This window comes from Toxorhynchites rutilus, chromosome 1 (genome assembly GCF_029784135.1).
Source record: "Toxorhynchites rutilus septentrionalis strain SRP chromosome 1, ASM2978413v1, whole genome shotgun sequence".
In the NCBI taxonomy this organism is placed as follows: domain Eukaryota; kingdom Metazoa; phylum Arthropoda; class Insecta; order Diptera; family Culicidae; genus Toxorhynchites; species Toxorhynchites rutilus.
Window position 1 is genome coordinate 143449263 of NC_073744.1, and position 15641 is coordinate 143464903.

At 37.2% G+C, this 15641-nt stretch overlaps 1 protein-coding gene across 5 annotated transcripts in view; it reads left to right on the plus strand.

Annotated features, from left to right (window-relative positions):
* Nucleotides 1–15641, plus strand: part of LOC129763551 (RYamide receptor-like) — a 453048-nt gene that overhangs the window by 80419 nt on the left and 356988 nt on the right. For 4 of the 5 annotated variants that reach the window (XR_008740961.1, XM_055762748.1, XM_055762744.1 and 1 more), the window contains exons 2-3: nucleotides 3366–4116; nucleotides 4176–4289. Coding sequence is in view for 4 of the 5 variants with exons in the window: in XM_055762748.1 (XP_055618723.1) it covers nucleotides 3494–4116; nucleotides 4176–4289 (737 nt within the window). In the remaining variant the exon portion in view is untranslated. Of the gene's footprint in view, nucleotides 1–2589; nucleotides 2688–2760; nucleotides 3080–3365; nucleotides 4117–4175; nucleotides 4290–15641 lie in introns of those variants that run through there. The other variant, XM_055762745.1, reaches the window with a different exon arrangement.

Below are 15641 nucleotides of genomic sequence, written 5' to 3' on the forward strand. Positions count from 1 at the left end.
TTAGTTGTGATTGCGAAGTGATATGAGAACGGGCTCGCTGGATCGACAAGCACTATGCTTTTCTCTCAGAATCCCATTTCTTTTCTGCCGCCGGACTGAACGAAGCCGTATTTTTTGGTTACAGCAGCAGTTCTATTATCGAATGCCCACGAATGCTGCTATCGATGGATGATTCCAATTATCGGTGGTTGGAGAGGGGGTATTATTTGGCTGGACATTTCCGAAGAGGAATCGATTCCTCCTTTGATCGTTGATAATTCTTTCCCGGCTAAACGAAGTAGTATGACAATCACTTTATTCGAAAGATTAAATGTCTGAGAGCTAAATGCTTATTACTTATCTCTTTTATCTTATCCTCTTGCTGTTATATCACAGATGTAACCAACTTTTAGTTTTTTAAAATTGGAATCATCAGAAAAATTGTGCTAAAAACTCCTTTTCATTTCCAAACTGACGCCACATTTTTTGGCTTGTCTGAGGTTCATACCATAGCGGCGTTTTCACTGATTAAGAATCTAAAGGGTGTCCCACACCAAATTGCATCAAATTGCATCTCTGTATTTTATCTTGAACATTTGGGTAAAAGTAGTTTAGAGTGTATTGCTTATACAGTATTTTATCGCATTCAGTTTTACTAAAATTGAAAAAAAGGGCGTCACCTGAAAAGCAACATCACGAATTGATTTTGCGCAAGCACCTGGAGAATCCTCAACTCTTTTATCGGACATCGGAAAACAACTCGGAATCGTGCAGTGAACGGTTAGTCGTGTGATTAAACGTTGCTACGAAACTCTGAGCGTCGAACGGAAGGAGAAATGCGGTCAGAATGGATGTTCTATTCGGTCCGGGATGTGGCCAAAATGATGAATCTGTCCAAGTCTAAAACAATGAAAAAATGTTATTTGATTTATTTATCCAATTTGCGTCCAAAAATCATGTTTCTACACTAGAATACTCTTTTCTCTTTCTCGGCTGTGAAGAGCTCCGATATTTGTTCTATTCGTTATGTGTTCGTTGATTAAGCCTGTTAGTGCATTTTGAATCAAACTGAATTCAATGATTCCTGATTCCTGAGATTCTCGTACATTTTTATCAAGGTTTGTTCATTTTATACTTCGTTGGATTATTTTATTTTTTAGAACATTAGATTTTTTGGAATTCCATTCGAAAAATGGGTGGGTTATATCTATGATATAACCGCAAGGTTGATGTGGGACTACCTTAGCTTAGCAATCATTTTTTAATTTGCATTGATTAAATTTTTGATTGAATGGAAAAATATTTTTCTCTATTATAGTGACTTTCGACACATTTAGCTGGTTCGTCACTTTTACTTCCATTTTTGGAAGAATGTCGGGAGTGAGAATTTAACTCGTGATCTTTAGCGTTAGAGGTATGGATGCTTCCAAAAATGAAACAATTTCCGAATTCAATATATTTGCTTTGTGAGTAAAAATATAGTAAAAGGATAATGACATATAAGGACAATTCACGCATTGTGATAGATTATGTTGTTCGTTACAAGTAAATTTAATGACAGTCCTTTTACGTTTGTTATTATGACGTGTTAGGCAAACACATTTCAGTCGGAACAAAAATGCCCCCGACTTGCATGTATTCGCAATGCCAATTTCCCCACGCTCCATGGATTTAAAGTACGTGTTAGGGAAACACATTTCAATCGGAACAAAAATACCCCCGTAATGTATTCGCAATGCCAATTTCCCCACGCTCCTTGTGTTTAGAGTCTGTGTTAGGGAAACACATTTCATCCGAAAAAAACCCCGATCTGCATGAATTTGCAATGCCAATTTCCCCAGACACCTTGGTTCTGAAGTCTGTGTTGGGACAACACAATATAGTAGGAACAAAAATGGCCCCGACATACATGTCTTCGTAATGTCAATTTCCCCACGCTTCATGGATTGGAAGTCTGTGTTGGGGAAACACATTTCAATCGGAACAAAAATACCCAAGACTTTGAAGTATTTGCAATGCCGATTTCTCTAACGCTGCTTGGTTTTGATGGCTGTGTTGGGGAAACCGTGAATCGGGCCAATCAAAACGAGGTAGTTAGGGCCTTTTGATAACGCTTAACATTTTACAGTTATTCAATTGCTTATCTAATGAAAAATAACATTTTATTAATAGCGATAGAAGCGTAGCCATATTCCCTATCAATTGATGCAAACATCTTTCCGATCCAGTAAGAAATGTTCGAGTTATAAGTATTCGGAATCCTTCATTTTTTCCTGCATGTTCTGTGTCTAGGTTTTCATTTTACCCTCCATATACTCCGGTTAGACGTAGTCCCACGTCAAAATGTTCTGTTCCAGACAAGATACTAAATGGTATGGTGTTTTTTACGACTGTTGGGGATGGACGGAGTGAAGCGTTAGTTTGTTTAGATAAAGTCGAAAAACTAACAAACGGAATGGAAATTTACTACTTCCAAGTGTATACTCGATACTCAATGGCACGATTTTCGAAGTTTTTTTTTGTTTGGGGCTATGTGTTCTGCAGACCAATCGTATAACTGAATATGGTGGAGCTATACTTCTAACATTGTCTTAATTAAAATTAGACTGAAACGTCGGTAATAATCGAAACGCAGCACGTAAAAAATATTATGACGATGGCGAATTTTGACAACGGAAAAACCACTTCGATTTCCGTTGGCAGCGTTGGTGAGTAAAAATTGAGACTGTAGAAACGTATATTGTTATTTTTATTTTATCATTTGCGCTTACTTTATGGCAGTTTTACGGCACAGGATATCGTAACGTGAAGGTCAAGCATAGGAGAGCACAGACAAAAAAAAATCAACAATCCACCCTAATGCTGCGATCCTATCTACCAAATAGCAACGCAGATACGAGTGAACCAGGATATTTATCGTGCAAACAATGTATAATCGTAAATGCGAAATGTTTACATCGTAAAAATTCCAACCGTCGCTCGGCCGACGGCAGCAAGAAGCACCATCATTGTAAATGAGATTGAGTTGGTGCATCTCTCTAGCTCGGTAGCTCTCAATGGACAAAGCTGGGGTTTGAGGGGGATGCGCCCAGCAGAGAAGGTGAGATGTGATTAGCTTGGATTTGTTTGCACTCAAAATATTGTTTAGTGGTTCAAACGTGTAGGCCAATTCGAATGGTACCGCAAAAGGTGCAGACAAATGTTGTTTACCCAAATGCATAGTCCGATTACTGTAAAACCCAGGTGAACCCGAAAACAGCGTTTATCAGTTAGTCTTTAACAGTCATCTACAATGATATAGATAGATAATTAGTAAATATTTGAATGTACAAACATCGATTTAACAAGCGCTCTAACGTTCGTTCTCTCTTCTATTATTTTTATAGGTTTATTTCGAAGTCCGGAGAACCATGCACGACAATACTCTATCTATTATCTCTGGAACGATGGACTAGAATTCTCATTAGCTGTTTTCTTCGGATTGATATTATAGTGTCTCCGCGTCCGAGTCAAAATGAGTTTGCCATTCTCGATCCAGTATTCGGATTACTTCAAACTTTGGCACAATGACACGTCAACGAACGAAAGCTCCACGACGGAGGAACTCCGTTCGATTCCTGCAATCAACCAAACGTACGAGATATATGCACCCAATTTTCCATATCCCTTCTCGCCGGAAGAGCAAAATTACATCGAACAGTTGAGCGAACGGTGGAAGAACCGCTCCAACTACACGCTGTTCAACGTGTCGGCCGTCGAGTGTAACCACGGTCACTGGGCGGGACTGTACTTTGAGTTCATCAGCTATTTCCTGTACGTGTTGATCTTCGTGACGGCAGTGATCGGCAACTCGATCGTGCTGTTCATTGTGCAGTCCCATCCGCGAATGCGTACCGTCACGAACTACTTCATCACCAACCTGGCCGTCGGGGACCTGTTGATGATGCTGTTCTGCGTGCCGTTCACGTTCATCTCGATGTTTGTGCTTCAGTATTGGCCCTTCGGGTTGATAATGTGTCGGTTGGTGAACTATACCCAAGCGGTGTCCGTGCTGGTCAGTGCGTACACGCTGGTCGCGATCAGTGGCGATCGGTACCTGGCGATTATGTGGCCGCTCAAGCCGAGGATCACGAAGACGTGAGTGTGGATTGTTTGGTCTGCATCAAGCAACGGATTAAATCTGGATTTATCCACAGGTGTTCGAAGGTGTTGATAGGTGTTGTGTGGATCATCGCATTGATCACGGCAGCTCCTACCGCAATATTTTCGACACTAATTCTTCCTACGGAGTGGCACGCCGCTTGCAATCTGTGAGTATGATTTCAAGTCCATAAGTTGTATTTTGATAAATGTGTATTGGATATTAATTCTACATGAGACTGACCATTTCACAGTTGATGTTTGAAGAATTTCATGAGAAATGGTTGTTGTTGAATTGGATTATAGAGACTTCTAGAATTTAAGTACTAAAAAAAATATTGAAATTTGAATTTTTTTTTTATTTAGAGATTCAGTACTACTCTGATTCTTATTTAAATGTATTTCTACAGCTACAGCTACAGTGATTTTTTTCAGTGTTGCGCGGTACAATTTTTTTTTAATATTTCCAAAGGGTCTGGCTGGGTAAGAGAGTAAAAAGTGCCCTCAATCCAAATCACCAGCTGTATGGAAAATATTGTATGAGGTACTTCATAAACCATTTTGGCAGTAGTACCATATATTTGAGTCATTATATGGTACACCATGATCTATGGTGCAAAATGCACCTTTTCGTTTTTTTCACGCCATTCTCAATAGCTTTGAGACAAAAATGTGAAAAAAATACTGAAAGTACATGTTACTAAGGTGTATCGATCAATATTTTTATACAATTTTTCCATTAAAAAATCAAATACAAAAGAGAATTTAAATATTTTAATTTTTTTTTTATTTTGAGATTCAGTACTACTCTAGTTTGTATTCAAATTTCTTCCTACGTCTTTTTTGGGTGTATGTGTTTTTTTAGAATTTTTAGAATACTTTTTTGTGGTATAAAGAAAATTATATATATTTTCAGGCATTCCGAAATTTTGTAAAAAAATATTACTTTAAGACCCCTTTTGCTCTAATTTTTATTTAAATGCGTTCGTATGTGTTATTTTTTCTACATGTAGCGTAATTTTTTCTTGAATTTTTAAGAGGATTGCGCGAAAACAAAAAATGTTTTGGCCTTTGGGCATTTTTAATTTATTTTGAATTTAGAGCCCCAGTACTGCTCTAATATTTATTTAAAATTTGTTTTTTAAATGTCTAAATTTTGCCGGTATATTTAGAGCATTGTGCTGCACAAAGATTTTTCTCTCGTATCTTAAAATATATGAGATAATCTTTAGAGGTTTACCAAATTCATAGGCTTGCAATCTGTGAGTATGATTTCAAGTCCATAAGTTGTATTTTGATATATGTGTATTGGATATTAATCCTACATGGGACTGACCATTTCACAGTTGATGTTTGAAGAATTTCATGAAAAATGGTTGTTGTTGAATTGGATTATAGAGACTTTGAGCTGTATGACAGTCATTCTCCCCTTTTCCCCTCTTGTAACAGAACTACCACTGAAAGTTACACAATACTTACAGGTAATCATTTCAGGTAAGCGCAGGCGCCTCTTTTAGTTACTCTGGTACATAATACCAGGGTGTAAGCGTTCAAACCCTACAGATTGATTACAGTATCAAATGTACTGCATCAGGTTAGCCTCTTTTAGTTAGGAAATCCAGAGTGTATCTTTCTTTCCGTGTGTCGTTTTGCAATTCGACATCTAGGCCACCGGTTAAGCCGTACCTTTTACGGAGGTCCACAGCTCGGACGGAATATGCCCCACTGTCAGGCGGGTGCCGCAACAGGTGAGGAGGCTCTTCTTTCCTTGTGTCCAAGACGCGGTTTCGTTCGAGGAGTTTTCACTCAAATTACGCGATGCAAGCACTAGCACTTTGCGGTTATGTCGAACCACTCTCAAAAAAGACCTTTTCAGAGGTTGCAGAGGTTAGCTTTATTTCAACTGAACTACATTCTTCTACTAATCACCCTTTATACTATCATGTTATATGATAGGATTTGTAGAGAATTTCATTTCCTGCTAACTGTCAAATGTCAGTGGGTGTAATACCTCATATGATCTTGAAATAATTCACATGATTTTATAGCAAAAGTAATTCAAATGTTCAAGGTAAATAGTAACAGTGATTCACATAATATATTTCGAGATTCAGCTGCAGACACCTTGCTAGTAAGTTATGAGTCAACCACGTATTTCCGATACGAAGACGTGAGAGAATTCGCTGTTTATGCGTGTTGGCCCTGTCCTTCCATTTACCGGTTGATGCTTTGGTTCTACAAGTCCCTTTCATGATTCCATTCAGCCTCCCGAGTGAGGAGAATGGAATTGTTCGCCCTTCTAATGAGATCTTCACCAGGTATACCCATATTGCTAATGGAGCCTCTCCGCCCTTCGTTAACAAGGCGATCGACTTCCTCATTCCCTGGGATCCCGGTGTGATCCGGAATCTGACATAGGGTCGCATTACTATCTCTCAGCTGCTTCTCAATTTCTAGAATGATGGGGTGTTTGATCTTACCACCCTCTACAGTAGGTTTTCTCAAAATGGTCGATATTGACCCCGTGGGGTCGATTTCGGTTTCCCAGGGGTCGACAGACAAAAATTGATTTTGGGAGTCGATGGCGTCTGAATATCGACCCCTATAAAATAACACAAGTTCTTATTTCAAATATTTAAGATGCTCCATAAGTTGTGTTACGTATTTTTAGCAAAAAAAATCTGTATCAAAATTCTAACGGAAAATTGGAAAAAAGATTTGTTTGCATTTTGAATTAATTGTTCTTATTTATAGTATGTTTAAGTCGTATCAGTACGTACAAAATGAATCATGAAAAAAAATAAATTCTCATAATAAATTGTATGATGTTCATACATGGTTTTGTTGAATTTTGCTTTTCTCAAATTTTCAGTCAATTCCATCCTTGACGCTCCACCTTGAGTCGATACATAGTTCTTTGCTTTCAAAATGGAGTCCATCATTGTAGAAGCCAACCGATTTCAGAACTTTGTTTTGTTGGCATTGTGAAGCCAGAATATTCACTCAACACAAGCTGATGAATGTGGAATTATCAAAAAGTGTCCTAAAAACATCCTTAGCAAGAATGAAGAAGTGAGGTGACATTTCATATGGTTCAACATTTTTATAAATCAAGGTACATATCTTCATGACTCAACAATAAAAAAACCAACGTTTATCAGTAAGAAGGTAGACAGAGAAAATGAACCGTAGTTAATTTAACATTTAAATTTGATAAAATATCTTTAAATTCTGTATCTTTGCAGAAAATCTGTAATTCTGTATATACAGATTCTGTATCTGAAATTTGGCGAAAAATCTGTTAAAATACAGAATATTCTGTATATTTGGCAACCCTGAGAATGACTAATATCTTAGTAAAAAATATTATTGCTGTACATTTGAAAAACTCAACAAGACGATGAGTGTGCACAAGACTAAATTTAAAAAGTACAAAAAGTACAAAATGAAAAATTCGGCAAGTAAAAAAGATGGGGGTTTAATGTCGGGGACATAACCGGAATGACGTGGGACTGACCCAAGGGCTGTCAATTTGAATTTCCTAAGATAAAGTTACCTGTACGTGAAGTTACCCGGGGAATGGATTAGTTGGCTCGAACAATTTACTCTTTATGAAACTTTTGATGGTTCTGAGAAGAACCTTGGGTGTTTTCATTGGCTCCTGTGTTGCGAGATCATAACTTGAGTGCTGTCTCGATGGTGTTGCTAAATGATCGTTTACCTCGCCAAAGCTTCCTTTTTGAGGCTTTTCACTTTTGGGATATATTCCTGGAAATCGCTAACACTTGTAGTAGAGCCCACCTATGAAAAAAAAACCTCACCAATCGATGCAAAACGCTTAAAAAAAGGCGCATTTTTCGATTTTCGCTTTCGATGTGAATATTTGCACAGTACTCTTGAAGATTTTCCACTCTTTCTATACGACCGGGAATCATTAGAAAGACACTGGTTGGGTGAAACACTCAAACAATACTGAACAGAAGCATGAAAGCCCATAGCCGTCACTTTTTATTTAACTTCCTTCACGTATATTTCACATGGGAACATAAAAACACTGGAAAACATCCCTAAAATTATCGATTAGCGAACTTCGATTCTACTGCACTCGGGAAAAGTAGAAAAGCACTGCAAAGCACTGAACACATCTGAGACCGATGCAGAGAGAATTATTCGCCAACTGATGAAAAGTAGAGTCGGGGACGCCATGGAGCGCGTCTTCTTTAAGGTGAAGGTGGAAGCTAGCCATTGTAGTAGTATATGTAAACCCACGTGTAAAAATGGGGTAATAGTGTTTGTGAGAGAAGAGCAAAGCACACGAAAATAGATCAATTCACTTATCAGACTGTGGCGCTTCATTGACACGAGTCTTTGAATACATTTGGAAAAAAATAACAATTCTATACTAAAGTAAAATGTATGAACGATATGTTCCGATGAACAATTGCAAATATAAATACATATAGAAGGTGCATTTGCATATGAAGTAAAAATCTGATTTTACGCGAGCGTAACATGAGCAAATTTATAACACATGCGAATTGGGGCTCTTTTGATATTAACAAGTTCTACCGCATAGTAACTCGATGCTGATAATTCCTCAATATTTTCCTTCGTTGATCGTATTGTTTTCACATATTCACGTTGGAGAACCTTTACCCTTCTCTTCGTTGGCTGAGACATTTTGATTGAATGTAATACTTTTCCGTTTATTGTTTTTGAAAGCATAGGCAGCCGTGGCAGTGTTCCGAGCTCTGCAATACAATTTTCTTACCCAATATTAAAGTTGCTAAAACTTACATTATAGACCCATTAAACGTAAAAATAATGATTGTATTGATATCAATACTATTTTATTCTATTGATTTTCATGACATGAAAGGCTATGACTCAGGAATAACATTTTATTGAGTGGTTTTGATAGCTGTTTCGATGATGTTGTCTGGCATCAGTGTCGAAAAAATAACGATGCTTTCACCAATACAAACAAAACCATTGCCGAAGATTGAAAAATGAAAATTTAACTTTCAGAGCACTTGCTCGAGTTTTCCGACGGTTTTCACTATACAGTGCGACAGCAGATGAAAATTTAATATCTTGTGAGTAATCGATTAGATTTTGGTTGATATTACTTCATGGGAAGTGTGCGAAAACGATAATTTTCTTCACATAGTTTCACAATTATTGATTTTCGGGCGAGGGGTGAGGGACGGAGATGAAAGAAATGAGCGCCATTGTGGCAGCCATTTGTGGCTAGCTTCCACCTTCACCTTAAAGATGCACGGAAAGCACCGATGAAAAAGGTGGATGGATAATTCATTTTTCTGCTGAATTTTGAAATTAAGATTGATTAGCACATAAAATTAGCCCTGATAAAGGCACTTTGATTGCAATCAGTATAATATAACGCAAAACTTTGTTAAAACTCTTTACAAAGCGGAATCGGACGATTCTTCTCGTTTGACTACCTAATGCCTAGAGATGTCGGTTAATCGTTCGATTGATTCAAATAATCGAATATCTGAGATTTTAATCGAGTAATTTTGTATTGAATAATGAAAAATCAATATATGAATACATCGAATAATTATCAAAGTAATCGCGATTAATGAAAAAGGGAATCATTTTTTTAAAAATACAGTGCAAAATTTGTTTAACCGTCATGGTGTTTCGTCGAAACTCATCGAGTATGTTAAACCATTTACGGTTGAAGCATGAAAATGATTCCCTGGTGGTGGAGGAGACTGGGAAGAAGAATTCAGGGTCTGCAGGAGTGAAATGCGGACTTGAAGAAGGTGGTCTCAGCTCCCGTTCTAAAATAGTGGTATTCAAATTCAAAGTGCCAAGGAAAATATACCATACTAGTGGTCAATGATTCTATAAATATACTTCTTTTGCTTACTAGTAGCTATAGGGACCAAGCAGAAATATTCAAACAAATAAGCTATTTCAACAACATTCGAAGAACAGATAATTTTGAACGGAAAAAAAATATGTTGGTGCAATAAAAATATTGTGCATCATTTTCATGGTGTGTTCTTTTTTCAATCGTCCTCAAAAAATCATGAAATGATAAATTTATCAATATACTGAAATACCATTTCATTCAAAAAACTTTGATCTGCACCATGTTTATTTCAAAATTATATTTAATGTAACTTTTGAAATTATGACATCATATTTTTTTTATTATAAACGTCTGTTTTTTTATTACAAGAAATAAATATTCGCTCGATTAATCGAATACTGAAAGACAACTATTCGAATGAATCGAGTATTTAAAAATGAACCCACGATTAATCGACAATCGAATAAACGAAAAATGTAGACATCTCTACTAATGCCAAATAATGATTGTTTCAGAGTGGAGAGCGCACTGTATCCATGTTGGTTGGCAAGAGAACCGTATCGGATTAATTGCGATGTTCGCTGCCGCTGCTGTTGCTGTTGTTGCTATTGGAGCAGCCCGACGCCAGGCTCGATTGCGGGTTACTCGTATTAGTTTCGATGTTCGCTGCTACCGAAGCAGACCGATGCGACCCTCAGCTCGATGGTTGCTTGGGTTAACTTCGCTGTCCGATGATGATGCTGCTGCTGCTATTGAAGCAGGCCGATGCGATGTCTAGCTCGATTGCAGGCTGCTTAGGTTTGCTTCGATTTCGCTGCTGCCGGTGTTTTGCGCTAGCTCTTTTCCGCGTCACGTCCGTTGTTAGAATGCAGGCAGTGGAAGGAAGTAAGGAAGGTTTTTGGAAGGAAGGAGACTTTAAAGTTCATTCGTCTCTAGCCTTGAGAAAGGCCCTTGGAAAACTTTACTCTACTCCAGCACTACACCTCCACCCTCATTGCCTTGAGAAAGGCACTCGATCCCTCGTCGTCCAGCTCGTCTAGCAACGATGTTGTCCAGTCGGTGTCCACGCAACAAATGATGCTGACTATGTTTTCCTTTCATCTGATTGGTTCATAATTTTGGCGTGTGGCGAGTGTCTCGCGTTTCTTATTCATTATTTATTATTATTATGTCACCCTATTCTGTACTCTACAATCTAGATCTGTTTTGGTCTCTACCATTTTTTATCCCTTTTGTTTATTTTAGGCTCATTAGTATTTTAGCTGTAACAGAGCCGAATTTTAATCGTGTACATGTCACATGTTTATCATATCTATAATTAGCACATTACACAGTTGCCATTTTTTTTGGCGTTAGAATATTCCCTTCTATACCATTGTATATGGTACACATTTGCACAGTAGCCATTTAGGCGTAAGAGTTTTCCTTCTGTTCTTCCATTATCCAGTTAGACCGCACAGCGGAGACAGTTGATTTATCATTGTTGAGTTATTAATAGAACAGCAGCCCGATGTGTCTTGCAGAGCATAGCAGTTGTATGGATGAATCGATCTTATTTCGACCGGGGATCGATCTCCATCGCTGATGATTGTTGCGTGGACGTAGTTATTCTGTAACAACATAAAAATCGTCAAATGAGGGCCCTGAGTTTTGAACTCACGATCGATGCAATAGAACATCCCATCCGAGCTCCCGTAGCTTCTGGTGGGTCATCAAAGATGTGTGAGGCCGAGCGTTGTCCTGGTGGAAAACAACACCATTCCTGTTGATAATTTCTGGTCGCTTCTGGTCAACCGCCTGCTTCAAACGGTCAATCTGCTCACAGTAGAAAACCGAGTTGAGGGTCATAGTTGAGCAGCTCATAGTGGATGATTCCCTTCCAATCCTGCCAAACACACAGCAAAACCTTCCTGGCCGTCAATCCGGACTTGGCGATGGTTTGGGCCGGCTCACCGCGTTTCGACCACGACTTTTTTCGCTTTAGGTTGTCGTACGTGATCCACTTCTCATCACCAGTCACCACCTTCTACAAAAGTGGGTCGAGTTCGTTCCGTTTCAGCAGTGCATCGCAGGCGTTGATTCGGTCTAAAAAATTTTTTTGCGTCAACTTGTGTGGCACCCATACATCCAGCTTTTTTGGAATCCAATCTTCTGTAAATGGTTCCAAATGGTTTTATGGTCTATACCTAGTTCCTGGCCAATCGAGCGAGTGCTCACATGCCGCTCTACTTGGATGATTTCAACGATTTTATCGGTTTCCACGACGATTGGCCTACCAGTATCTTCGACAGCCACTACACCAGAACGAAATCGATCAAACCAACGCTGTGCTGTGCGAATCGTTACAGTATCGGGTCCATAAACTACACGATTTTTTTCGGCCGCCCGTTGCAGTTTTACCTCGCAGGTAGTAAAAACATAAAATATGGCGAATTTCTTGCTTGGTGGACTCCATCTTTGACGCGCTATAACTTGAGACTGAAAAGGACAATCACAACACTGTCAAAACGATACTTGTAGCACAGATTGTCGTCTTTAAATAGCCGTATAGTATGACCCGATGCGATAAGTACAACACAAGATATGTTTAAGTGTTGCCATATATTGACAATATACGACATTTCTTTCTCCCCAACCCAATATTTGTAACCAATTGATGCAAATATCTTTCCGATCTATTAATAAATGTTCGAGTTATAAGCTATCGGAATCTTTCATTTTTTCCTGCATGTTCGGTGTTTAGGTTTTCATTTCACCCTCATATACTCTGGTTGGATTTTTTTTTGACTCGATGATATACAGTGCAAATAAATCAGAAACTCTATATAATCAAGTCCGCCCTGTATATAGTTCCCAAAAAAAATGTTTGTTTTCCATAATCTTGCACGTATCATTGCTTTTTCGAGAAAAAATAAGTCCGATCAGTACGATACCCATGCCCATATTTAATACGACCGTAAAAGGGTTAAAAAAGAAAAAAGAACACATCGCTGATTTGTATGTATGTTATGTAAAAAATCATCAGCTTTCAAGACGAAATATAAAAAAATGGCGCCCTTGGTCCCGAGACCATGTAAACTATGAACAGCTATCAACACGTTGACTGCCACGTCAGTCACCGGTGACTGACACCGAGATTTCACTCAGGCTGCGTCAGTCACCGGTGACTGACAGTATAACATATGATAATAATGTAACTAATATGATTCCGTTTCGAACGAAAATACCTTCCACTACGATAATGGCCCTGGCCCTAATACCTTTAAAACTTCAAAGAAAGGCCAAAATTTGATATGTCGATCATCTGAATTGGTTCAGTAGTTCAAAAGTTATGAATTTTTGAATTAAGTCATTTTTGGACACAGGGGAAAAATTCGATTTTTCGGACCACCTCAAAATGGAAATGGTCACCCTAATGAAAAAAAGAAAAAATACGGGTCTTACATTTTGCGATAAGGAACAAAACTAGCACCTTTTTACAAAAATCCACTGTATCGGTTTGGCATGGAATGGTTGTATGTCTTCTTTAGAAGTCATTATGTTGTTATTCGCTTCTCTTCCCTAAATTCAATTGTCCGTTCTCGTAAATAAGCAAAACTTAGCAACAGATGAGATCAATTTACTACAGCACTGCCGTTTTACGTACAGAGGTTCCATGTTCCAAAATCAGCAACTGAGAAAAATACATTCGATGTTTTCTACTACTATATTTGTCTACCAGAAACCTTAAACATATAAGTTTAGCACGATACATTATTGTCTAATGGAATGTGAAAAGTTCCTCTCTCTTGAATAAATCAAGCTTGATTACGGGTTTAAAAATTCATGGTGGGACAGCCTTCTTTCTTTCTTTGTTTTTAAGAGGCTTTAAACTTTGCAGTTCATTCGCCTCTAAGGGACAGCCTTGAATTTCAACATGGGACAATTGAACTTGATGTTGTTTTCTGAAATACTGGGAACAACCAATAAGTTTTGTGTGTTTTTTACGAAAGATTATGCATACAAACATCGTTTTATGAAGAAGAGAAAGATCGGCAATACCTTTGCAGAATATAAATCTCATTGTTAGTAGGCATTCGCTAATAAAGTGTACACGTGTTCTCTTAAACTTGTGTCTATTTGTTTGATAACTAATTCGTTCTTTCAAATCTGAAATGAGTGCATTAGCCTTGTACTTGAACCGATTCATTTATTATGGTTCTACACAAAATACACGGTGGGTCAGAATGCGTAGATTATCAACATGGGACAATTCAGCTTGATGTTGTTTTTTTTTTAAATGGGAACAAACAATAACTTTTTTTTGTGTTTCCGGACGATTATGCATAAAACATTGTTTTATGAAGAAAAGACAAAATTGTCAAAAATTAACATGGGACAACTATGCGTAGAATGGTAGAGCAGTTACACGGACTTTCCAAAACAGCACTCATAGCCATATGATACTTATAATACATTACCTGGCTATAAAGTTATTGTCATCTACAATCAATGTTCCGGATGGCAACGCAATGGCAACGTAGGAGAAAATGCTATTTTTATCCATAACTAGCTGACCCGGCAAACTTCGTCCCGCCCAAAATTTATTTTTCGTTATCACATCCACGTTTTCTTACTAAGCGCTGTTCATGGGTCCAATATTCATTGATTGATCATCTAATCTACCCTTTAAAACTATTTTTTTACTATAAAATTCCTAGTACTTCTACCATAACTCGACATTATAATATCAGAATATTTTCAGACACAATTCTCGTTTAAGATTTTTCGACCACTTTCAAATAACATGTTTCTTAGTTACGTTATATATATATATATATATATATATATATATATATATATATATATATATATATATATATATATATATATATATATATATATATATATATATATATATATATATATATATATATATATATATATATATATATATATATATATATATATATATATATATATATATATATATATATATATATATATATATATATATATATATATATATATATATATATAATCATAATATTTTCTGTTATTTTTAGGCTCATTTAATGTAGTAAATCGAGATGACATTTTGGGTGTAGCATCAACTAAAACAATAATTCAATATATGTTATGCACATCAATAGAAAATGAAGCACATACGCATATTTCAGTGTACAGTTCCTTATTCTCAGATCAGCAGAACATCATACATCAAACTCATATTTCATTGTACAATCCCGTATCCTTATTTCTACAGAGTGCAGATGCACTGGATGTGAGAGAAAATATTTTTTCGGGAATCGACCTTTCAGAACGCGAGATTTTCATCCAGATATTGCTCGACACTTTTCGGTTGTTTGATAATTAGTTTCATAAATTATATTATATGTTATTTGCAAGTGGTTGAAAAATCTTGAACGAGAATTGTGTCTGAAAATAATCTGATATTATAATGTCGAGTTTTGGTGGAAGTACTAGAAATTTTCTAGTAAAAGGTAATTTCAAAGGGTAGATTAGAAGATCAATCAATGAATAATTCTGCGATTGGACCCATGAACAGCGCTTAGTAAAAAAACGTGGATGTGATAACGAAAAATAAATTTTGGGCGGGACGAAATAAAAATAAAAATGTAATTCATCAATTATACAGGGGTGTCCGTCTTTCCCGACTTTCCCCTATAGGTTTAAT